This window comes from Watersipora subatra, chromosome 1 (assembly GCF_963576615.1).
Source record: "Watersipora subatra chromosome 1, tzWatSuba1.1, whole genome shotgun sequence".
NCBI classification, from domain to species: Eukaryota; Metazoa; Bryozoa; class Gymnolaemata; order Cheilostomatida; family Watersiporidae; genus Watersipora; species Watersipora subatra.
Window position 1 is genome coordinate 30,819,157 of NC_088708.1, and position 24,538 is coordinate 30,843,694.

General features: G+C 35.8%; 1 protein-coding gene across 1 annotated transcript in view; it reads left to right on the top strand.

Moving 5' to 3' along the window:
- The window catches only part of LOC137385364 (phospholipid-transporting ATPase ID-like), a 48,336-nt gene that overhangs the window by 3,897 nt on the left and 19,901 nt on the right, over nucleotides 1-24,538 (top strand). The window contains exons 2-9 of the mRNA XM_068071813.1: nucleotides 8,399-8,571; nucleotides 12,099-12,197; nucleotides 13,186-13,320; nucleotides 15,321-15,477; nucleotides 20,686-20,933; nucleotides 22,254-22,489; nucleotides 23,096-23,258; nucleotides 24,283-24,375. Of these exons, the coding sequence (XP_067927914.1) occupies nucleotides 8,399-8,571; nucleotides 12,099-12,197; nucleotides 13,186-13,320; nucleotides 15,321-15,477; nucleotides 20,686-20,933; nucleotides 22,254-22,489; nucleotides 23,096-23,258; nucleotides 24,283-24,375 (1,304 nt within the window). The remainder of the gene's footprint in view (nucleotides 1-8,398; nucleotides 8,572-12,098; nucleotides 12,198-13,185; nucleotides 13,321-15,320; nucleotides 15,478-20,685; nucleotides 20,934-22,253; nucleotides 22,490-23,095; nucleotides 23,259-24,282; nucleotides 24,376-24,538) is intronic.

Here is a 24,538-nt window from a genome sequence, read left to right on the forward strand (position 1 = left end):
GACTGACACTGTATTACCATATGTTGGGGTTGTCCTCTCAACGATTATTGGTCAACTATGTACACCGTAAATCGATGACATTGCCAAGGCTACACAGACATGTCGAAATGCACTGCGGCTGTTAAATCTCATCGATATTTCACCGAGCATCCACAACAGTCTGAGCAATATACCCCTTCGGCGATGGTGATTGCTGTTAGCATATTGTTTAATCTATGTGTTCCTTCATGATAGTTACTGCGGGACTGCCATTTCATCGTTTCGGCGATCGCATTGCGTAGTGAGAACGCTATGCTACTGACTATTGGCCTGCATAAACTGGATGGGTTGGATAATATAAACAATGTTATCACAACTGATCACCGATGTATTGTGGGATTATCATTATCATATTGCGATACAGTGTGTACAAGCCTTTAGAGCAGGGATGGGCAAATGATTTTGGCCATGATCTGCTACAACTAAATCTGACAAATTAAAGATCCACGACGGGCTGTAGATGTGCATTCTTTTTTACAATTTTACCATATATAAACATGCAATTATTGGTGTACATCTTAAAACAAGGCGTCAAATACGATTTTTAAAAACTTTGTTTAAATAAATGATTTGACTAAAAATCACTGAATGAATGTGCTGTAATAAATGTCTGTTATCAATGAAAAAAATGATGCGTCGGCTTTGACTTCACACTATTATCAAAACACGGTTTCCTGCTACTTACAGTGACTCTTAAAATTCATGAAGAGGAGTATTTGTGAGTCGTATTCTAGAATTGTTTTTCACAAAATTCATTGCTGAAAGAATGAATTTACAAAAATTCTAAGAGAAGTTTACAAAAATCTTTTCTAAACCAAACTTTAAAAAAAATACTTCAAAAATATTTTTTGTCAGCCATCTTGAAAGATCCACAAAATAACTACAGAGATCCGCATCCGGATCTAGATCGACCATTAGCCATAGCTGATCTAGAGTGACTAGCTACTACTAAATTACGAACATGGCCTGTAATAGTGCGTGATTACCTCACCGGTCAGCTCTGCACGCTCGTAGTTCAGCTGAGTCAGCTGGGTTGCTGTTGACTATATATATAACTGCAGCTGTCAGGAGCCATTCTCAATAAGTTTATCGAACTATACTGCTGCAATGTTGTCTTACAACTTTGTTTAAAGTTATAAAAAACTCGATTCAAGTCAAAAAAGTATTGAAGACATATATAAATGTGAAGTTGAAACTATTGGGCTTGATACATACAAATCTCAAAACTGTAGTTGCATATAACAGAAAATGTATACTGTAAAGATAAAGCAAGTATACACTGCGTTTCTCTTAGGAGTCATGTTACTGCAGCAAGTTTTATAATTGTAATATACAGTCAAACATGGATAACTCGAACTTCACGGGACCGAGCGAAAGTGTTCGAATTATCAGAGCGTTCAAGTTATCAGAGCACTGGCACAAGTCCATGTATTTACTTATTTATTAGTAGATACATGTACATATACAAACTATGATATAAATCAAAAGCACAAATGGCTTGTTTCAAATTAAATGCTTCTAATGTAAAGTTTAAAACGTTTTTATCAAAAAGTATAGAGATTTTTCTATCAGTTGAGATTGGTTTGTTGTTTGAGGTGATGTTATTGCCAGGACGTTTTTTAGATTGACATTGGCAAAACTTGATCGTTGTTGAAATGCTCAAAAGAAAAGACATCTTTTTCTTTTGAGCGTTTTACCCACGATCCATTTTGCCGATTTTTCTTGAAGTTTATGCAAAGATTACCTCACTTTACCTTGCTTCCGAAGGGCGATCGCTAAGCGGATGTTTGGTATAAATCAAATTTCACCAAACCTTTAGAAAAGTCGTTGATAAAAATATTTTACCGATGGTGGTAATAACGACGCTTATGAATTACGAAAAGTTGAGGTTTACCTCTATGGCTTGGAATAAAGTGATTTTCTTAAGCGATAACAACCGTTTCGGTAGCCGTTGGGCAAAAAACAGTTCGAGTTAACAGTGTTGAGTTCGAGTTATCTATAGCAATTTATCATTACGTGGGAACGGACCAAAGAAACCGTTCGAATTAACCATGTGTTCGAGCTATCCGTGGGCGAGTTATCCATGTTTGACTGTATTATATTTTCTCCTTTTGATTTTACAATTTGCCATTTGATTTGACTTTGTCCAATTTATTTATTCTTTTTTATAGTGAAATGATGATTCACCTCACAGATTACTATCAATTAAACAGAGAAGCAACTTTTACTTCACGTTTCTATCATTTTAGGAGTTGTCAGCTGTTTGCAGGGGGCATTACAAAAATATTTATTCACCTATCATGTTTTTGTTTGTGTGATAACTCGATCTATTACATGCTTTAAACATAGTTCCGACTAAACAATGAAGCCAGCTCATTTGACTAAATTACTAGACTACGTGTATAACGTACAGTCGCCATCTCGGCTGCTTTTGGATGCCCAACCTTCAGAGGGTATGTGAATGCGGTATGCATGTGGCATTTGTATTCGAAACATAGCCTAACAATTATAGAAAAATTGGGTCACTTTTGTGATGATCATAGGAGAGGTGGGGCTGGTAGGTCTGCATGTTAACCCAGTCATGGAGGCAGCATTGACAGTATACACACCGTCCATGCTGCCTCCATGAAGAGCTTATGCAGACCTACCATCCCGCCATAAAATTCACAAACCAAGCAGTTGTTTAACGAGATACCCTAAGACACTTATGTATTCGCGGCATCTAACTTTCGCGTTTTCGCGGCAACATCCTCTCGCGAAAATTTCATGAGCGAAACTAAACTATCATAATGAACGAGCAAAAACGCGAAATTAAATGGCTTTCTTCATTGATATTCACAATAAAATCGTCATATTAAAAATGCAGGCAATTTTCGTGTGTGGTTGACTCATTGAGCAATTTTTGCTAAACTCATTATAGCTAATACACCGACTGAGCAGCATGGCAAAACAAATTAAGATAATAAGTTTTTTTGGAAAAGCCTAGACAAATGAGGAAGATGATGATATTAGTTTAGTCATTGAATTTGTAACTGATGAGGATGACAGTCTGGTAGGGAAAGTCATAAAATTGAATAATAATTATTGTGGTGATGAATTTTATTACGAACCAAAAGCAATAACAACCCGGGGGGCCATGGCCACCGCTGTGCCGCGTGCTATAAATACTTGAATTCTAATATTGGTACCACATCAGTCACTGCGGCAGGGACCTTGACGTCGTTTATAGTCCAGGAGACAAACTGCAGCAAGCGATCAAATTGCATTATTGATCTCGCCTACACATTTCTACCTGCGGTTCACAAATACAAACTACCGTACTTTTCGGACTATTAGCCACTACATTTTTCTGATGATTTGAGCCATGCAGCTTATAGGTATAAGGGTGTGGCTAATCTGTGGCTTTTTCTTTCACCGCTAGGGCGCACTAACGGGAATCCCAATTAGTGCGCTTCTAGCGGTGAAAGAAAATACGAAACAATGCCTCATGGTACTGTCCCGTTAGGCACTATGTTAAAAAGCGTCGGATAATATGAAACTGTGCCGTTCTGCACTGTTCCGTTTTAAATGGTAAAGTTGCTGCCACGTTAAAAAGCACAGTCCTTAGTTCTGCGGCCTATACTAAGGTGCGGCTTATGTATTGTTTTATTATCGTTTTTGGAAAATAAAGCATATGCAGCTTATATAGAGGTGCGGTTTATAGTCCGAAAAGTACGGTAGTCCCAAATTGAAAAATATTTCGTACCAGCGAACTGGACTTGAGGAATCTAATGATGTTTGTTCCACTGCATTTATTTTCACATCCCTATATTTTCGCACTCATCAGAGCTGCGAAATTAAGTTGCAGCGAAATTTTACTCTGTATGCTACTCACGAAACTAAATACTAGCGAAATATAAATGTCCTAGGGTATGAAGATCTCAGGCAGCAGGTGTATAAGTCTTTGCCTTTCAATATCTGCTGCCTGAGAATTTTATAGTTAGTTAAACAACTGCTTGGTGTAGCATTCAAGTTCGGGGAATGTTGAATATCTTCTATCGGATTCGGTCACATATCATCTAATCTCTAGAGTCAATACCGTGTCAATTGTCTCTTGGTGAAAGCATCGTGTAAGGAATGACTCCAAATCTATGGCTTTGCGATAGACTAAACCTCCTTTCAGAGGTAGATATTTTTTCTAGCGGGAAATCCAAAAGCGCACAGTGTTACTCTACTGCCTCAAGAGTTAAAAACCTACTCAAAGTTACACTAATTGCTTTGTTATTTTACCCGTGTAATTGTTGAAGCCAGACACTTTGTGCGCGGAGCATGTTGCTAGGCTAGAAGCGAGGCAGACCTTTCAATTAGTCAATAATGCTGATTGTCTTTGCTATTGTATTAACTTACAAAGCAAATATTGATGTTTTCATGTATATCCCCTACGCTGGTGTAATAGACACTCGAGATACTGTATTTAAGCACCTTTGAATACAGACGATAGAGGCCTCATTGGTACACACAACCTATTAATATCGTACGGTAGTATATTACTAAAGCAAACTATCGATCCGTCCTACAATCCATATTGAATTGATTAAATACTTAATCGATTTGCCAGGTCTGCTTCGAGATTCGTTGGCTGTTCTTCGCGTGACGTTTGACACACGGATTCTAAAGCTAATAACAGAAATGATTAATGATGAATAGCGGACTAGCGGTGTGGTTCTATCCGTATCACCATGGCAGTATACAAACACGCTGTCTAAGTAACAATTGGTATTTGTGAGAGCTTATGGATTACTCGTCAGCATCGTGTGGTTACTGAACACTCGATATTGAGGCAGTGATTGTTACGATGAACCCTATGGTCAGCAGTCGGAACGAACGCAACCTGTAGCTCTGATGGTAAAGTCTTATTAACGGCACTTCCAGCCAGAGGTGTCACGGCGCTAGCAATGGGAAGGCAGAAGGTTGATTCCATGGGTAAGGTTCACAGATTGATACTATGAAGCCAAGCATGACTTGAAGAGTGTAGAGAGAAAACGGTCTATTACAACTTGAAGTTTGTGCAACCGTTGGATGTCTGAACTGAATGATAACCACGTGTCAGCGCTTGTCACCTTTGTAATTTGTTTGCATAAATACAATTATTATTAATGACATTCAAAGGTAACCTTACTGTGTCTCAAGTCTGCTGCTGTTGTACTGAAAACTCCCACAAGTGCTGTCTCACAAGTTTTGCATCAGCTGTTCGCTGTCGCTCAATTTTATATAGCTGGTTTAATATTAATTTGTTACCAAGAACTTCTCAAACTTCGAATATTCAGTATACATGTAATTATTTCTATGTTTTGATTACTTCATTGCTGTTCCGTTTCGCTGCAGGTGCTGCCGCTGCAGCATTAGATAGTCTTATCAGAGGCTGATGCATCACGCTAGGCTATTCTTAGCTGTGATTAGTTAAATGATTTCAATGTGTTCAGCAACCACTAGTAGCAACCTTTCAAACTTGTCAGCAGGCAGTGAATTCATTTTGCAGATAATCTAGCCACCATTGTGAACAATTGAAGTGAACTTACGTTCATTGAAGTGAACTTACGTTCATTGAAGTCAACTTACATTCATTGAAGTTAACTTACATAAAAAATTTTCACATATAGAAACTGTTTGCTTTCTAATGAATCACATTCAAAATATTCAATGCGTGGGATTTATTCTCTGTTTGTGCATTTCACATTGTAGCTCAAGTGTGAAAGTGCGCTCATGCTCGAGTGTGATATCTTGTTTGTCGATGCTATCTGCCTCCAAAAATTTTACTTACCGGTTTTGAATATCAGGCGATTGCTTAAGTAATGACTGCAATCTGCAAGTCAGCATTCACTCTTGATGCTGCCTTTGACTGTGCTGCACTAATGAGTTGAATGCAGTTGGTTTAACTGAATATAAGGAAACAAATTAGCCTAGTTTTCCTATATATTAGCATGGAAGACTAATATAACTGCTTCAAGATAGTAGAGTAAATGTTTATACAAATAAAGAGTTTTATGAAGGCCTGAATTTATGTACATTATTAGGGTTACCTCAGCAAATGAATAATCATTTGTATGTGAATTTAGTATGAAAAAATGGTTTGGAATGTTTTATTATAAAAAGTCAACTGCAAAGACCTAGGGCTGCATATTTTTAGAATGTTGACTTTAGTTGACGTTAGATGTGTTATTTTTTAGAATTGTGATGTGACATTTGCATGACCTTTAGAATTAGTTCTCATCCATAGATGCTATAAGTTTACTTTGGTAATACAGATAATTTCATTTCGATGAAGACATGGAGAAAATGTTTTTTTTATAAAAGGCTTAGTCAACAGTGAGTATGATAAACCAGGTTAATACTTTTATTCAATTGATACCACGCTATTGAAATGCATGGTAAGGTACGCTCAATAGTTAGATTATTGTGTTACTAATCGCTATTTCTGTGACCTTGACACCATAGCTTTGGTTCATAACATGCACTCAATTCTTTGTATTTTCTGTGTCAACTCCCATTAGTTGCAGGCTCAATATTTCTGAGGCATTCTATTGGATTGGTTGTATTATGACCTATCTACATAGCAGTTTTCATGCCAACTACCGATTTGGTGAGAGTGCAAAAGTGTTTTTGACAATATTGTTTTTTTATTCATTTCCATTCTCAGCATTTGATTTACATATTATTATGACACCGCAAGGACATTTTATGCGTGTTTATAATCTAGGTCACCCACTTTACATATGCTCATTGCATTTTCCTTCCTCGTTTTGAAACATCAGCCTGTGTTGTCCATGCGCTGTAAATTTAGCTGTCAAGTTTGGGTGTTTGAGCAAGCTAGATTCATTATTACAACTAGTGGGTAGGAGCATATATAGGTCTACCCGTTGTCATATCAAGGAAGCAGACAGTTCAAGAAGTCTGGTTTTTACTTTATATCTGGCTGTCATCATGTACATTGTTTTTAAACACATTTTCTACATTTTTTTAATATAACTAAATGTTTTACCATGAAACCATAATTCGCAATATGCTGCTACTTGATATTAATATGTCAAAACTCATAAGTTGATAAACAGTCTCAAAACTACACTGGTACTTAATAGAGTCGAGAAAAACATCTGTCAGCAGGCTCGTCAGAGGCTGTCAGCACTCAGTATGTCATCCAAAAAACTCTTAATCTAGTCAGAGCAACTGCTTGTACACTAGATAAGCATAACATCTGCATTAGGCTGCCCTTCTAGTCAATCTGAAAGTAAGAGGAGTGAAAGTACGAGGAGTGAAAGTACGAGGAGTGAAAGTAAGAGAAGTGAAAGTACGAGGAGTGAAAATACGAGGAGTGAAAGTACGAGGAGTGATGCATATAATAGATAAGCCTTTCACAAGTAGATAAAGAGTTGAACTGAATGACCACTAGTAATGAGGCCAAGGAACGCCTTCATTGTGTCGACATTCACCTCTATTGTGTTCCATGCATTGTTGCTGCCGCTGTCGCTAGCAGTTTATCAATAGCGTGTGATATAGTTAAAGGTTGACATGCAACAAAATTCACATTACAGTTATTCGGTATCAAAAGATTCACCATGTCTTACTCTGTTGTGTTGTAAGTGTCACATATGTGGAAATGTGATTACAAGCCCTTAAAAGCTCAAAAACGAAAAGCCGCCGTAGATCGGAATCAGTGTATTTCTCTGACGTAGTCATTACATTTGGTTATTGTTTTGTCACGTGATGTTCTCATGTAAATTAGTCAGTATCTGAGTCAAGTATCTAAATGGATATTTGTTTAGAGATTTGCTTCCTAAGTTAAGGTTTGACTGTAGATGCAGGCGTATTTGGTGCGTCTACTTTTAAAAGTGTTTCAGTCTTGCTAAGAAGTTCTTTAAGGTGGCCTCATTTGCAATTAGCCAATTACTGATGAAAACTGGTGAAATAGCCCTTGGGCCTAGACGGTTGACCAGCATAGTTGGTCTTCAGTTCTGTAGAACAGCCTCAAAGGTGCTCAGATGATGCCTAAAAGTGCCTATGAACATGTCTTCTATGATGGCTCTTAGAGTCGTCTTTTCAATCTTACTCCCCGATATTGGGGGCCATGAGATTTGCTGTAAGATGGAGCGGATCACAAGATAGATGTTTATACATTTGTTAAAACATCTCAGCTGCAAAGCTGCTTATTTTTTCTGTTTTTATAAACTGTACATTTATTTATACTAGCAAAGATGATTTGACATGCCACAAAAAAGACTGATTTTCCAGTATATCTGCCACAAAACCTTGAAGATTTTGCTATAATTGGCATCATATAACTGTGTATTTCCTGTTAGTACTGGGCATGCTCTCTGTGCTGTAGAAACTGAACGACGAGTATGTACGAACAGCTCTGACTACAATCAAGCCAGCAACTATGCGAACAACTATATCAAAACGTCCAAGTACACACTATGGAACTTCCTGTTTTTAAACTTGTTTGAACAGTTTCAGAGAATAGCCAACTTTTATTTTCTAGTTCTACTTATCCTTCAGGTAAGTGCTGGCTGACACGGAGAAATTACTAATATAGTAGCTGGTATACATCACTACGAGGCTTGTTGCTGTCGTATCTTGGCTGAGAGAAATGTATGCGAACTTTATATCTACCTCAAGGGCTGAAACGCTGGTCCCTATGGATCATAAATTCAGTCACTGAAAGCTTTGTATCAATGATTTACTGCAGCTACTTTATGGACATTTGTGTGGTCCTGATGTCACTCAACATTTGGATTGAAAACTTGTTGCTATTAACGCCTACAAGTCAATAAAGTTATACTTGCATGTAATTAGTTACAATGTATAGTAAGTTGACCAGAATGACTACACTCTCCTGTATATAACTTCTATTATTCAAATGTATTTCATGGTTAATTACACATTAGGGTCTTGAAAATCCTGTTGGGCCATGTCCAGGTGAAACAATTTTGATAGCACCGTGTTGTCAAAAGGATAGCATCATGTGCTCCAGCAGAGTGTCTTATGTTGAATCACCAAATTTTAAGTTATTTCAAGTAGCAATTTTTGTAATTGTCCAAAATGTAGGCATATTTGGTCATGGGTCGAGAAGCAACTTCGGTTTCGACTCATCATTTGATGTAAAAAGAATTGCGGTTTACGGCTAACAAAATGCTAGTCATTCTTAATTGATTCAGCCAATTAAGCCTACTATCTATCGCTCGTTAAGGTTTACTAGAAATGGATCAAGATTTGACCTTAAACTTTGAACTACACCCACATATTTTTGTAAGTAATTAATAAGTACAATATTAGCAAGAATATTGTGCTTATTAAAGTCTACAGGATCTTCAAATAATCTAGAAAAGATTTCCTTGCTCCCTTACATGTACATGCGCTGCTCTTTTCCATAGGCTACAGCAACATTAGCTTCTATTTCCTTGCTCCCTTACATGTACATGCGCTGCTCTTTTCCATAGGCTACAGCAACATTAGCTTCTATTTCCTTGCTCCCTTACATGTACATGCGCTGCTCTTTTCCATAGGCTACAGCAACATTAGCTTCTATTTCCTTGCTCCCTTACATGTACATGCGCTGCTCTTTTCCATAGGCTACAGCAACATTAGCTTATATTTCCTTGCTCCCTTACATGTACATGCGCTGCTCTTTACCATAGGCTACAGCAACATTAGCTTCTATTTCCTTGCTCCCTTACATGTACATGTGCTGCTCTTTTCCATAGGCTATAGCGACATTAGCTTCTATTTCCTTGCTTCCTTACATGTACATGCGCTGCTCTTTTCCATAGGCTACAGCAACATTAGCTTCTATTTCCTTGCTCCCTTACATGTACATGCGCTGCTCTTTTCCATAGGCTACAGCAACATTAGCTTCTATTTCCTTGCTTCCTTACATGTACATGCGCTGCTCTTTTCCATAGGCTACAGCAACATTAGCTTCTATTTCCTTGCTTCCTTACATGTACATGCGCTGCTCTTTTCCATAGGCTACAGCAACATTAGCTTCTATTTCCTTGCTCTCTTACATGTACATGCGCTGCTCTTTTCCATAGGCTACAGCGACATTAGCTTCTATTTCCTTGCTCCCTTACATGTACATGCGCTGCTCTTTTCCATAGGCTACAGCGACATTAGCTTCTATTTCCTTGCTCCCTTACATGTACATGCGCTGCTCTTTTCCATAGGCTACAGCAACATTAGCTTCCATTTCCTTGCTTCCTTACATGTACATGCGCTGCTCTTTTCCATAGGCTACAGCAACATTAGCTTCTATTTCCTTGCTCCCTTACATGTACATGCGCTGCTCTTTTCCATAGGCTACAGCGACATTAGCTTCTATTTCCTTGCTCCCTTACATGTACATGCGCTGCTCTTTTCCATAGGCTACAGCAACATTAGCTTCTACTAGAATATCATTATGCCCGACATTTTGTTTACAATCGTTTTTAAAGTTTTTCTTTTAGAAATGTCAAGTTGTACTTGAGCTACAGCAGCCGATAAAAATTATTAAAAATAATTCTAACTTTGTTGTTTAGTTTAACTTTTGTAAAAAAGTGTTGTTAGAAGCATCGGATGTCATTTAAACACGAAGGTATGAAGTCGAGCATTTCTACATTTCAGTGCTTTCACTCACCTTCACAATAGCTTATCATGGACTGAGAATCTTCAGTACAGATTTTAAATTCAGACCCATCAGCCGTAGACTGTATTAAATTGATGTATAATGTACTTTGGGGTTTTGTAGTAGTATATAACAACTCATGCACAATATTAAGTGCATATAATGTTTGCCTGCAATGACACATTCTTCTTCAACTGGCCTATTGTACTTCTGTGACTTGTCGTTATGATTTTGAGAGATATTTTGAGCACGCAATATGAGCAACACCTAATTTGAAAATAACTTTCAGTGATGATGGGACAACACTTGTTACCACAAAATATATTTTGAATGGATGCAGGGAAAAGCAACTCCCAAAATGTAAATGAAAGACGTGTGGACAGACCCAAATTTATATTATTTAAAACTTTCAAACAGAGAATAGATATTGAAAGTTATTTGATTATCTTTGAAACTATTTGCTAATTTCTAGACATTTTTGGGATATCAAGACATTTCCTTCTTGGGTGGTTAGGAAGGAAGCCCTTTTACGATTTCATATAACACAGACCTAGAGGTCACTTATCTCAAAAGCTGCTGCAAATGACCATTTGAAGTAGAATTATGTCATAAATGTTCATAGTGAAGCAGTCTGTATCTAGCTACCACTTGAGTAATCATAAACCTACTGTCCTTGACCCACATTTGACGGACAAAAATTTAATACATTACAAGAAGAAGAAGAGAAATGTAGTCATGGACCAGTGTGTTTGCAGAATCGATTGGCACAATTTGAAACATCGATTTTATCTAGACAACATTGCTCTGAGAAGAAAGTGATGTTAAAAGACTTATTCGATTGTGCAATAAAATACCTTAATGTTGCAAAACAATAAATCTGAGAAGCTTTCCCGCTCACAACAATTTTATAGCATGTGCTCCTGCCACAACTACTGAACTGTTTAATGGTTGTCACTGAGTCATGGATACTGCAAATCTACAGCCTACGCCATGTCCTAAATGGCTGTGTGTTTGACTAGGCTTAATCTGGCTTTCTCTACTATAAAAGGCATTATTGCTTACGCATATAATTGTATATATATTGTATAAGCTGGCATATACTTTGACTCTTGAAAACTCTTTCAAATGAGAAATTTTGTAAACATTTATTCATAAGCCGACCTCAATACCATATTCATTAGGCTAATAACGATGGAGAACTGATAAGCCACATATTGATTACTGTTCATTATCAAAGAATTATTTTAAATAGATAGATATAATCTTTATTATCACTCACCAATGACATAACAAGCAAATTAGACTACGGCGACATAAAAATAACAAAGACTAGTCAACAATGTTGCTGTTAAGACAATAATGTAACGAATTTGGGACTACATTATAGTAGTGTATGACTTTGTTTATCGGGCTTGATTTCCAGGTGATACCATGGATCTCTTCACTGACGTGGATCACAACTGTGGTGCCGTTGGTACTCGTGCTGCTCGTCACTGCTGCTAAAGATGCCTATGATGATATAGTAGGTCTCTAGGGCTGTGTTCTGGTGTAAACATTGAACACCCTTGTACATATATGTTCACCTGGTAGTAGTTAGTCGTTGTTGACCTGACCAGAGCAAATAGGACAGCTTATGGACATTCCTTAACCATTGATATTAAATAATGGGTACATACATTGGGTATTGAAGAAAACTTCTTTCCTTGTGAAGGAGAACAAACAGCTTGTATTGACTGCGTTTTCATGTTTTGAAGACCACTTTTGGATAGCTTCCGTCAATGCCTAAAAGACACAAAATTATGGAGATTTATTCTTTCGAAAAATGTTTTTCTCTGTGGTATTTATTTTTCCAAAAATGGATCCTAGGAGAAGTTTTGTGACGGCTGCAACATATAGAAGTACAGCGCTGTTAACAACCGTACTTGTTACTATTTCTATTAGTTAGAAATCTACGATTTCACATTAGTTTTTTTATGGTAAAATAAATATGATAGTACCATTTTTCTTTGAACACAAACTTGGAAGCATATTACTGCAAGACTTGTCATCTTAACGAAGGTCATTGACATTGTGAATCCAAAGAACTTTAGAAACAATCTTTGATAGGCTAACAACTTTGTAAATGTATTTGGTACTTGATTAGTTACTGAACCTGTTTTGGGTTAGGCTGAACAAACAGTCAAAATTCATAAAATTAGATTGCCTAGGGTCTTATCTGGCTGATGGAAACCTACCAGTAACTCTTTTTACCAGATTATCAACTCTTATGTAATATATCTTTAAATCATGAAAATGTGGTGGTTATGCATTTGTAATTGTAGAATACGGATGAGAGAAGCTCTGATTTTATAACTGACTCATTACTGCTCACTGTTAGTCTACTTCTCTGATGTTATTTTGGCGTACTATTATACGTTTCTGTTTTAGTATAACACTCTGATGGCCCTTCTCCTTATTTTGATGGAATTTATTCTGTGTCGGTCCAACTTAATAGCTTGTTTACTTTTCAGCAAAGGCACAAGAGTGACAATGAAGTGAACAACAAAAAATCACAGGTGCTGCGAGAGGGGAAACTTACAGAACAAATCTGGCAAAATGTTGTTGTTGGCGACATAATCAAAATGTCCAGTAATGAGTTCGTTGCTGTAAGTTTTAAACATTCCTAAAGATCATTATTACAAACAACTTGCATTAAACTTTTTCCATTCAATTGCCTTTTTCTTAAGAGACTGTAGCAGACCTTCTTACACACCAAATGTGGAGATCGAATCTATTAGACAATATTAACGCTTAACGCTCTTTAAAGCTTTTCACGCTTACACAAAGAATTACATATAGTAGCCAGTTTTTATTACGCTGTATATATTAAAACTTATGAACCAAAGTCTTCAGCTTAGTTATGCAGAGCTGAAAAATAGAATTCTAGATTTTTACCATTTGGATATAATAGAGTTGTCTTTCCTTAGTGTAATCAATAAGTTTATCACATTTTCTTCATAAAATGTATTTAAATATTTTGGTTATAATACAATACAAATAATCACAATCTATATATATTTCTCAAAGTATGTCTGTCATTTCATCTATAGCTATAGCGCACGCTGATTATTTTACCGATGCGGCCACACGTTACGAAGCCACTATTAAGAAATATTTTTCATAAGGTTCAATTACTATATCTAGGGTCAAAGACAATTCTTCTCACGTGGATAATTATATTGTCTCCGCATCGTTGTATTCAAATTTTTGATGAATAGCTTCTGCTGGGACAGTAACCTTTTTTATACTCACACACTTCTATGCAACAAATTGTTAATATTGATTCTATATATTCAAGATTTCTATTTTGTTTTGTCAGTTCGTATTAATTATATCATTACCGAATCATCTTTTATTGTAATTGTAGCAAAATCGACTTAATTTAGTTATTACTTGCTAATTATTTCATATTTACATCTAAACATTTTTATGGTTGTTTTATTTTTTTTAATTTATTTGATCTGCACGAAACATTTTCCTCATGGTATGAAGTTTAAAAGCTGTTTGAAAAAGTTTGAAAACTTTTACAGTTATTTGTATTTTTTCCCTTAATCTATTTCAATTACACAAAAAGCTTTTCTCATGACAAGCTGTGCTATCCGTCGTTGCCCAGGTAATAGAAAAGTCTTTGGACAGAAAATTTATTTGTGTTTAACATAATATTATGGCAAATGTTGTTATATATAACAACATTTGCCATTCTAACTTTCAAACTACATATCACGAGGAAAAAGTTTTGTGCAGGACAACTAAATTAAAAATAAATAAAACAACTGAAAAAGGCTTTCAAGCAGCAGTAGATTTCAAATTTCAGAACTTGAAAGATGTGTTTCATTGAAATAAATTGGAAGGACAAATAAAAATGCAAAGGTGTTTAAATGTAAATGTGAAATCATTAGCGACTAATGGGTAAATATAGTCATTTTCGCTATGATTACAATCAAATTATTTGGCATACAATAATTATATGATTTCAGTTCGTTTCAGTGTTGGCGCGCAAAAGTTGGCATGTAGACTAACATCGTAGGCTATAGGTACAAATCATCATCATTAAAACTAGTACCAAAATACTATGTTAACCTTAGTAACTATAGGTACCTACAATGACTTTAGTGCATTTTGTGGTTATGATCTGCGTGCCCAAGATAATATAACATTACAATGTACTACGTGGAGAGTTTTTACTCCCGAGACAGACTTGTAACATAAACTCTGAATGTAACTTGAATGAATTTAGTAAGTATATTTGAAAGAACATATACTTGAAGGAAGTTTTAGTATGTATTTTAGTAAACCTTAAACTTTTAACATTAATTTTATCATTGCGAAACGTTTTTGTTTTAATGGATACCGAATATTCTCTATAACGGATACGGATAACTCGCCATGGAAAGTTCAGCCACGTATATCTTTTAATAACGTATATAATCAGTACACAAATCACCAAATTTTAAGTTCGAGATAAATTATTGTCGATATCGTGGGGCGGAATAAATTGAGTCTGCTTTAAGAGATCTGAGTGATTGATCTGAGTATTTCTAGAATATTAACTTAACGCTATCATATATGTTATTATTCATATTATTACTATGTATGTGTCATGCAGGCAGATTTGCTGCTTCTGGCCAGCAGTGAGCCCAACAGCCTCGCCTATATCGAGACGGCTGAGTTAGACGGCGAAACTAACCTAAAAGTCAGACAGGCTCTCCCTGAGACAGCAGTTATTGAACAATATACAGAGGAACAGCTGTCTAACATTCAGTGTAGGTAGTTCATGTCATATCTTCAACTTTCTAACATTCAGTGTGGGTAGTTCATATTATATCTTCAACTTTCTAGCATTCAGTGTGGGTAGTTCATATTATATCTTCAACTTTCTAACATTCAGTGTAGGTAGTTCATGTCATATCTTCAACTTTCTAACATTCAGTGTGGGTAGTTCATATCATATCTTCAACTTTCTAACATTCAGTGTGGGTAGGTCATATTATATCTTCAACTTTCTAACATTCAGTGTGGGTAGTTCATGTCATATCTTCAACTTTCTAACATTCAGTGTGGGTAGTTCATATTATATCTTCAACTTTCTAACATTCAGTGTGGGTAGTTCATGTCATATCTTCAACTTTCTAACATTCAGTGTGGGTAGTTCATGTCATATCTTCAACTTTCTAACATTCAGTGTGGGTAGTTCATATTATATCTTCAACTTTCTAACATTCAGTGTGGGTAGTTCATGTCATATCTTCAACTTTCTAACATTCAGTGTGGGTAGTTCATGTCATATCTTCAACTTTCTAACATTCAGTGTGGGTAGTTCATGTCATATCTTCAACTTTCTAGCATTCAGTGTGGGTAGTTCATATCATATCTTCAACTTTCTAACATTCAGTGTGGGTAGTTCATGTCATATCTTCAACTTTCTAGCATTCAGTGTGGGTAGTTCATATCATATCTTCAACTTTCTAACATTCAGTGTGGGTAGTTCATGTCATATCTTCAACTTTCTAACATTCAGTGTGGGTAGTTCATATTATATCTTCAACTTTCTAACATTCAGTGTGGGTAGTTCATGTCATATCTTCAACTTTCTAACATTCAGTGTGGGTAGTTCATGTCATATCTTCAACTTTCTAACATTCAGTGTGGGTAGTTCATATTATATCTTCAACTTTCTAACATTCAGTGTGGGTAGTTCATGTCATATCTTCAACTTTCTAACATTCAGTGTGGGTAGTTCATGTCATATCTTCAACTTTCTAACATTCAGTGTGGGTAGTTCATGTCATATCTTCAACTTTCTAGCATTCAGTGTGGGTAGTTCATATCATATCTTCAACTTTCTAACATTCAGTGTGGGTAGTTCATATTATATCTTCAACTTTCTAACATTCAGTGTGGGTAGTTCATGTCATATCTTCAACTTTCTAACATTCAGTGTGGGTAGTTCATGTCATATCTTCAACTTTCTAACATTCAGTGTGGGTAGTTCATATTATATCTTCAACTTTCTAACATTCAGTGTGGGTAGTTCATGTCATATCTTCAACTTTCTAACATTCAGTGTGGGTAGTTCATGTCATATCTTCAACTTTCTAACATTCAGTGTGGGTAGTTCATATTATATCTTCAACTTTCTAACATTCAGTGTGGGTAGTTCATGTCATATCTTCAACTTTCTAACATTCAGTGTGGGTAGTTCATGTCATATCTTCAACTTTCTAACATTCAGTGTGGGTAGTTCATATTATATCTTCAACTTTCTAACATTCAGTGTGGGTAGTTCATGTCATATCTTCAACTTTCTAACATTCAGTGTGGGTAGTTCATATTATATCTTCAACTTTCTAACATTCAGTGTGGGTAGTTCATGTCATATCTTCAACTTTCTAACATTCAGTGTGGGTAGTTCATGTCATATCTTCAACTTTCTAACATTCAGTGTGGGTAGTTCATATTATATCTTCAACTTTCTAACATTCAGTGTGGGTAGTTCATATTATATCTTCAACTTTCTAACATTCAGTGTGGGTAGTTCATGTCATATCTTCAACTTTCTAACATTCAGTGTGGGTAGTTCATGTCATATCTTCAACTTTCTAACATTCAGTGTGGGTAGTTCATATTATATCTTCAACTTTCTAACATTCAGTGTGGGTAGTTCATGTCATATCTTCAACTTTCTAACATTCAGTGTGGGTAGTTCATGTCATATCTTCAACTTTCTAACATTCAGTGTGGGTAGTTCATATTATATCTTCAACTTTCTAACATTCAGTGTGGGTAGTTCATGTCATATCTTCAACTTTCTAACATTCAGTGTGGGTAGTTCATGTCATATCTTCAACTTTCTAACATTCAGTGTGGGTAGTTCATGTCATATCTTCAACTTTCTAGCATTCAGTGTGGGTAGTTCATATCATATCTTCAACTTTCTAACATTCAGTGTGGGTAGTTCATGTCATATCTTCAACTTTCTAGCATTCAGTGTGGGTAGTTCATATCATATCTTCAACTTTCTAACATTCAGTGTGGGTAGGTCATATTATATCTTCAACTTTCTAACATTCAGTGTGGGTAGTTCATGTCATATCTTCAACTTTCTAACATTCAGTGTGGGTAGTTCATATTATATCTTCAACTTTCTAACATTCAGTGTGGGTAGTTCATGTCATATCTTCAACTTTCTAACATTCAGTGTGGGTAGTTCATGTCATATCTTCAACTTTCTAACATTCAGTGTGGGTAGTTCATATTATATCTTCAACTTTCTAACATTCAGTGTGGGTAGTTCATGTCATATCTTCAACTTTCTAACATTCAGTGTGGGTAGTTCATGTCATATCTTCAACTTTCTAACATTCAGTGTGGGTAGTTCATGTCATATCTTCAACTTTCTAGCATTCAGTGTGGGTAGTTCATATCATATCTTCAACTTTCTAACATTCAGTGTGGGTAGTTCATGTCATATCTTCAACTTTCTAGCATTCAGTGTGGGTAGTTCATATCATATCTTCAACTTTCTAACATTCAGTGTGGGTAGTTCATGTCATATCTTCAACTTTCTAACATTCAGTGTGGGTAGTTCATATTATATCTTCAACTTTCTAACATTCAGTGTGGGTAGTTCATGTCATATCTTCAACTTTCTAACATTCAGTGTGGGTAGTTCATATTATATCTTCAACTTTCTAACATTCAGTGTGGGTAGTTCATGTCATATCTTCAACTTTCTAGCATTCAGTGTGGGTAGTTCATGTCATATCTTCAACTTTCTAACATTCAGTGTGGGTAGTTCATGTCATATCTTCAACTTTCTAACATTCAGTGTGGGTAGTTCATGTCATATTTTCAACTTTCTAACATTCAGTGTGGGTAGTTCATGTCATATTTTCAACTTTCTAACATTCAGTGTGGGTAGATCATGTCATATCTTCAACTTTCTAACATTCAGTGTGGGTAGTTCATGTCATATCTTCAACTTTCTAGCATTCAGTGTGGGTAGATCATGTCATATCTTCAACTTTCTAGCATTCAGTGTGGGTAGTTCATGTCATATCTTCAACTTTCTAACATTCAGTGTGGGTAGTTCATGTCATATCTTCAACTTTCTAACATTCAGTGTGGGTAGTTCATGTCATATCTTCAACTTTCTAACATTCAGTGTGGGTAGTTCATGTCATATCTTCAACTTTCTAACATTCAGTGTGGGTAGTTCATATTATATCTTCAACTTTCTAACATTCAGTGTGGGTAGTTCATGTCATATCTTCAACTTTCTAGCATTCAGTGTGGGTAGGTCATATTATATCTTCAACTTTCTAACATTCAGTGTGGGTAGTTCATATCATATCTTCAACTTTCTAACATTCAGTGTGGGTAGGTCATATTATATCTTCAACTTTCTAACATTCAGTGTGGGTAGTTCATGTCATATTTTCAACTTTCTAGCATTCAGTGTAGGTAGTTCATGTCATATCTTTACCTGTGACTCATTGATTTGATGTATTTTATTTTTGAGTATATAAGGGAAAAGTATGTTAGGTTGAGTCATTTTTTATTGTTAGCCGTGGCAGAACAAATGGCCTCATTTATTGCTTATTGCTTGTGTATATTTATGTATTGTTACGAAGCAAGCAATCACGTGAGTGTCATCTGTTCTATAACCTTATTGATTTACTATTAATTACTTCTATTTGTTGACCTTGCTGCTGAGATACGTCATTACAAGGCATTATTGGTTTCTACGAACGATCTTTGAGGTTAACAAACTTTATCCTCATTCTTATCATAAAAATTTGCTATATCATTTGCTACAATATATTACAAAAACTTTGGGGAGCGGCTCTGTTAATGGGTGACGAATATATTGTGAACCCTCAGCATTATAAAGTATGAAACCCAAAATTGATAATTATCCTCTCTCTCATTCCAGCCATTGTTAGCAAAAGGGAGTTACGGTATCTATTGTAATTGTGCTGAAACAGGTTTATTGCTGTAATTATTTTTATGTTATTAGAATCAATATATTTGAGTTTATTTAATGAAGAAGGTGTTATTCTATGATTGACTATATTGGAGAAAGCCAACTCTGTTGCAATTCGATTGTAAAAGTTAGAAATAAAGTTATTTCAGCTTTGCACTACTGAGTTGAACTTTTTCATTTATTCAACTTTGTAGTCTGTAGCAGTGTTTTATATCCCTTTAGAATGTTAGTTTGCTGTCTTCTCAGAGCGTAGCTTCTGAACTTTGAATATTCTGCTACTATAGGAATGTCGATATCTTAATATATTTAAAACCGGAAACTATAGGAGAATGTACGTACATTTACCTCATCAAGTGTGAATTGTCTTTGAAGGCAGTGGAAGTGTCACATGCTTTTTCTACAAAATAGCGCTTCACATTTCGAAAAAATCCTGCAGTCCATAAATATTTTAGTCTTTACGATTGCTTTTTGACAACGGAGTCCTTTGAATAGGGCTGTTTTTATGTCTCGGGTGAAATATGTGGAGTAAAAATAATCCATGAAAGTCATTTCATAAATTTTTTATTAAGAGACATTGATACAAAACATTCTAGCTTACGTTGCCAGCAATGAGTGTTTTGTTTCTTGTTAGTGCCTCTAGGGTCCTTTGCAAGCATCGCTTGTGTAAGTCTGTGGCATGCCTGTAAATAAAGAATCCCTGGATGGTTTAGGCTATCATGACTTTCGTCATAAGACCGCAGCCGTTATTGTAATGCATAACGGTGAGGTGTTTGGGGTATTATAAGGTGATACACTAAGGACATTTCGAATATTCTTATCACCTTCAAGGTATGAAGCTTCAAACCCTCATCTATTCTCTAGATGCTGCCAAGAGGGTTCGTGTAGTCGCTAATTTTAACTATCCTTTGAAGGAATCTCAGGAGTGCTTACTGTGACCTTGTGTTATATATTATCAATAACGGTGCTGGTTTTTTCTGGTCTGCAGTCAAGCTCGTGTGTGAACCTCCCAACAATGTGCTCTCCAAGTTTGAAGGAACCTTAGAAATAGATGACCAAACTCTTGCCCTCAACAATGACCAGGTGCTGCTCAGGGGATGTGTCCTGCGCAACACTACGTGGTGCTACGGAATGGTCATATTTGCTGGAAAGGACACAAAGCTGATGAAAAACAGCGGTAAATCGGTTTTTAAAAGAACTCACACAGACCGTCTGCTGAATGTTCTAATCATTGGCGTAAGTATGTGTGCAAACCGTTTATAGCCTTAGGAATACCAAACAATGTTACTAGCTGGTCCCGGGCTGTAATTTACAGTTTACTGTTGTTAGAATTACTACCATTTTGGATAAGATATGACTGTTAGTTCCATTTCCAGTGACTCCTTGAGGTGGGTCAGTCATGCCAAATGCCTCCAAGTACCTTGTTTGAGTTCTATTGAATACCAAGGACAGTGTGTCAGTTCCCTTTCTAGGTATATAATAATGTTACACAGCTTGTAAAGGGTCTAGCATATGTTTGCTAGCTCTACATTTTACACTGATTATATAAAAATTGACATTAGAGTTGATGTAAAAATTTGCAGGAAATTTTTAGTGAGCCCTTTAGCCTAAAATCAGTTATGTGTACGATTGTCTTTACTTTTATTCTCCTAAATTGTTGAAAAAAGTGAATACCTGATTCGATAATTATTTATGGTTTTTTAATCCAATTCATGTCATTAATAGTTTAATATATACTTTTTATAACGGGATGCACATTTTTAGCAATAGGGTACATGACTTTAGTAATATGGTGCATGTCTTTAGTAATATGGTACATGTCTTTAGTAATATGTTACATGTCTTTAGTAATATGTTACATGTCTTTAGTAGTATGATACATGGCTTTAGTAATATGATACATGTCTTTAGTAATATGGTACATGTCTTTAGTAATATGATACATATCTTTAGTTATGTGGTACATGTCTTAAGTAATATGACACATGTCTGTAGTAATATGGTACATGCTTTTAGTAATATGGTACATGCCTTTAGTAATATGGAACATGTCTTTAGTAATAGAATACATGTTTTTAGTAGTATGATACATGTTTTATTATGTCACACTGGGAACTATCCAATTACATGTGATTGCCGTCTAACTCAGCAAAACCCAGCCTATTAAAAGGTTAAAAACCTTTTCTAATTTTTGGATACAAATCTCATTTTGCTTTAGGGGGAGTGCAGTATTAGCATGCTTTCAATATGACAATGCGGATCCTCTACCCATAAATAAGGCACTGTCTATTATATGTCTGTAAAATAACCACTTGAACTGTTTGCAGCTGTTTGATTCTATATTGTTTACATTCATCAAAATTAGTAAATAAGATTTAAGAATACTTGAGTGGATAAAAAGCTAGTGAGATTGGTAAACTTTGTAGGGGATTAACAGCCATTTACTCTTTATACACACTCAATTGACTTGCTAGCAATCACTGTATTGCGCTTGCTGTGCTAAAAAGTAAATGCACTGCACTGATTGATTAATTTCGCCATAACCTTTTGTTGTAGATTGTCGTGTTCCTGTTGCTGATGTCATTAGTATGTGTCATCGCCTGTGGTGTTTGGGAGACCACGATAGGATATCATTTTCAGGATTATCTCCCTTGGGAGACATTTGTGCCCGGCACAAGCACAGGCCAGAAGGATGGCACTGTCGCCGCAGGAGCCACTGTCATATCTATACTTGTTTTCTTCTCATATCTTATTCTTTTGAATACTGTGGTGCCTATATCTCTATATGTAAGGTAAAATGCCATGACACTTGTTTTCTATTGTCGCTTTTTAATGTCATGTACTTAGTCACTTGCTTACCGTTGTTACTTTTGTTTGCTGTAACAAGCCCTCCAATGTCAGTCACTTTTTATTGACATTTGCTTCATTGCGTGTCATTTTCACCTCTTGTTACCCACTCCACAATCACTTGCTTCTTGTTTTCACTTGCTTACTGACATGTCAAATGGCTAGCTTTCTCTTGAAATATTAATTCTGTTTAAGCTCGCTATATAATTCGCACTAGCAATTCTTGTTCTGCTTGTCCAGTAGGGCAAATAATTGTTCAATTTTTATTATATTTCAAATTTGCTACAAACAAAGAAATCGTCTTTTAGGAATCCGGAAAGAAATAGTCGTGTTACCATTTTAGAAAAATGTCAAATGTTAAGATTTGCAATTTTAAAGATTGTCTGCTCATGACACAAAGTAATAGCTTTCTTATTACATGGTATGAGACAACTACTCTTTAAATTTATTTGTTTGTTGAATATATACTGTTCATTAGTCCAACATTAGAAGTATCTGCAAGTAAATGTTACCTGTTACTAGCTCACCATAAGGAGTCATCTTTATTACAGCGTCGAGTTTCTCAGACTTGTACAGAGCCTGTGGATCAACTGGGATGTTAAAATGTACTATGAGCCGAAAAACACCCCAGCCAAAGCCCGTACCACAGCACTTAATGAAGAACTCGGTCAAATAGAATATATATTCTCTGATAAAACCGGGACTTTAACTCAGGTAAGCGCATATCCTGATTTATTGCTGCATCCAATAGCACAATGTTTTGTCATAATTGCAAAGTGATCTCTCCAGAGCTGGTAGTAGCTACCAAGTAAGTGAACAGGTGATGAGTACTTATGATAAAACCAAAGATCTGATGTATAACTGGTGTATATTACAATATTCATTGTTATCAAATGAGCTTGGATATCTTGTTGTAAACTTCCAATGCATTCAAACATGCATGGCTTTTGACATATTGTTCAGTTTGGTAAAGATGACCTTTCCAAGTATTAAAATCTTTAACTGGCAACCACTAGGAGTTCAAGCAAAGTTGTTGCATTATTAATGTCTTACATTAGGCCTCTTTGTAGAAAGTGTCAATTGAATGATACTTCAAGTAGTGGTTCAGACAAGCATTGAAAAAAGTCTGACAACCTACTCGTATGCTAAATATGATAGTGTAATATCAAGAGTTGTCTTCACTTTTCTTTCATATTGACACAAATGAAATGCAAACACAAATTTGAGTTTTGTATTTTTAAGCTAACTTAGCAGTCTTTACTATAATGAGAGCCGTGTCTGTCTGTCTAAAGCCACACTAATAGTGTTAAAAAAGATTACATCGCACGGGTATCAAACTCCGATATCATAATTTGGAAGCAAGAGCACAACTGACTGCACCACTGGACCACCTTGCAGCATCACACAATAATAATTACTATGCACTTAGTTATTACGCATGATGATCTCCCACAGCACATGGAACTGGCAGAGTACTAGCTAACTATAGTTTGTGGTAAATTTGCAGCTTGCTCCCCAAATCGGTACTTATATTTCCTTTAATAGAGCATTTCCTGTACTGTTTTAGTACAGGATGTTTTAGTACAACCCACATTATGTGGTGTTTTTATTATCTTGTTGACAATATTGATAATGTAATATAAATAATAGTAATTTTTATAAGTTATATTAAAAAAGTTGTAGTAGCCTTTCGCCCACTAGTTTTTGAACAATGTTTCAGTAAGTTGTTTGGTTGTAGAACATAATGACTTTCAACAAATGCTCTATCCGAGGTCACTCATATGGGGACCCTACAGATGCAGATGGAAATGTTATTGACGTGAATACTGCTGTAAGTGTAATAGTCGCGAGTTTCAGACAAAGTAGGTAGTCAATAGGATTAGCATGGCCCCTAGCTACTGCCCCTAGTCGTGCTAGAAACCACGTAAAACAGCTAGTACTTGTTTGTACTTGTTTGGCTTATTTATATTTTATACTATTATTTTTCACTAATC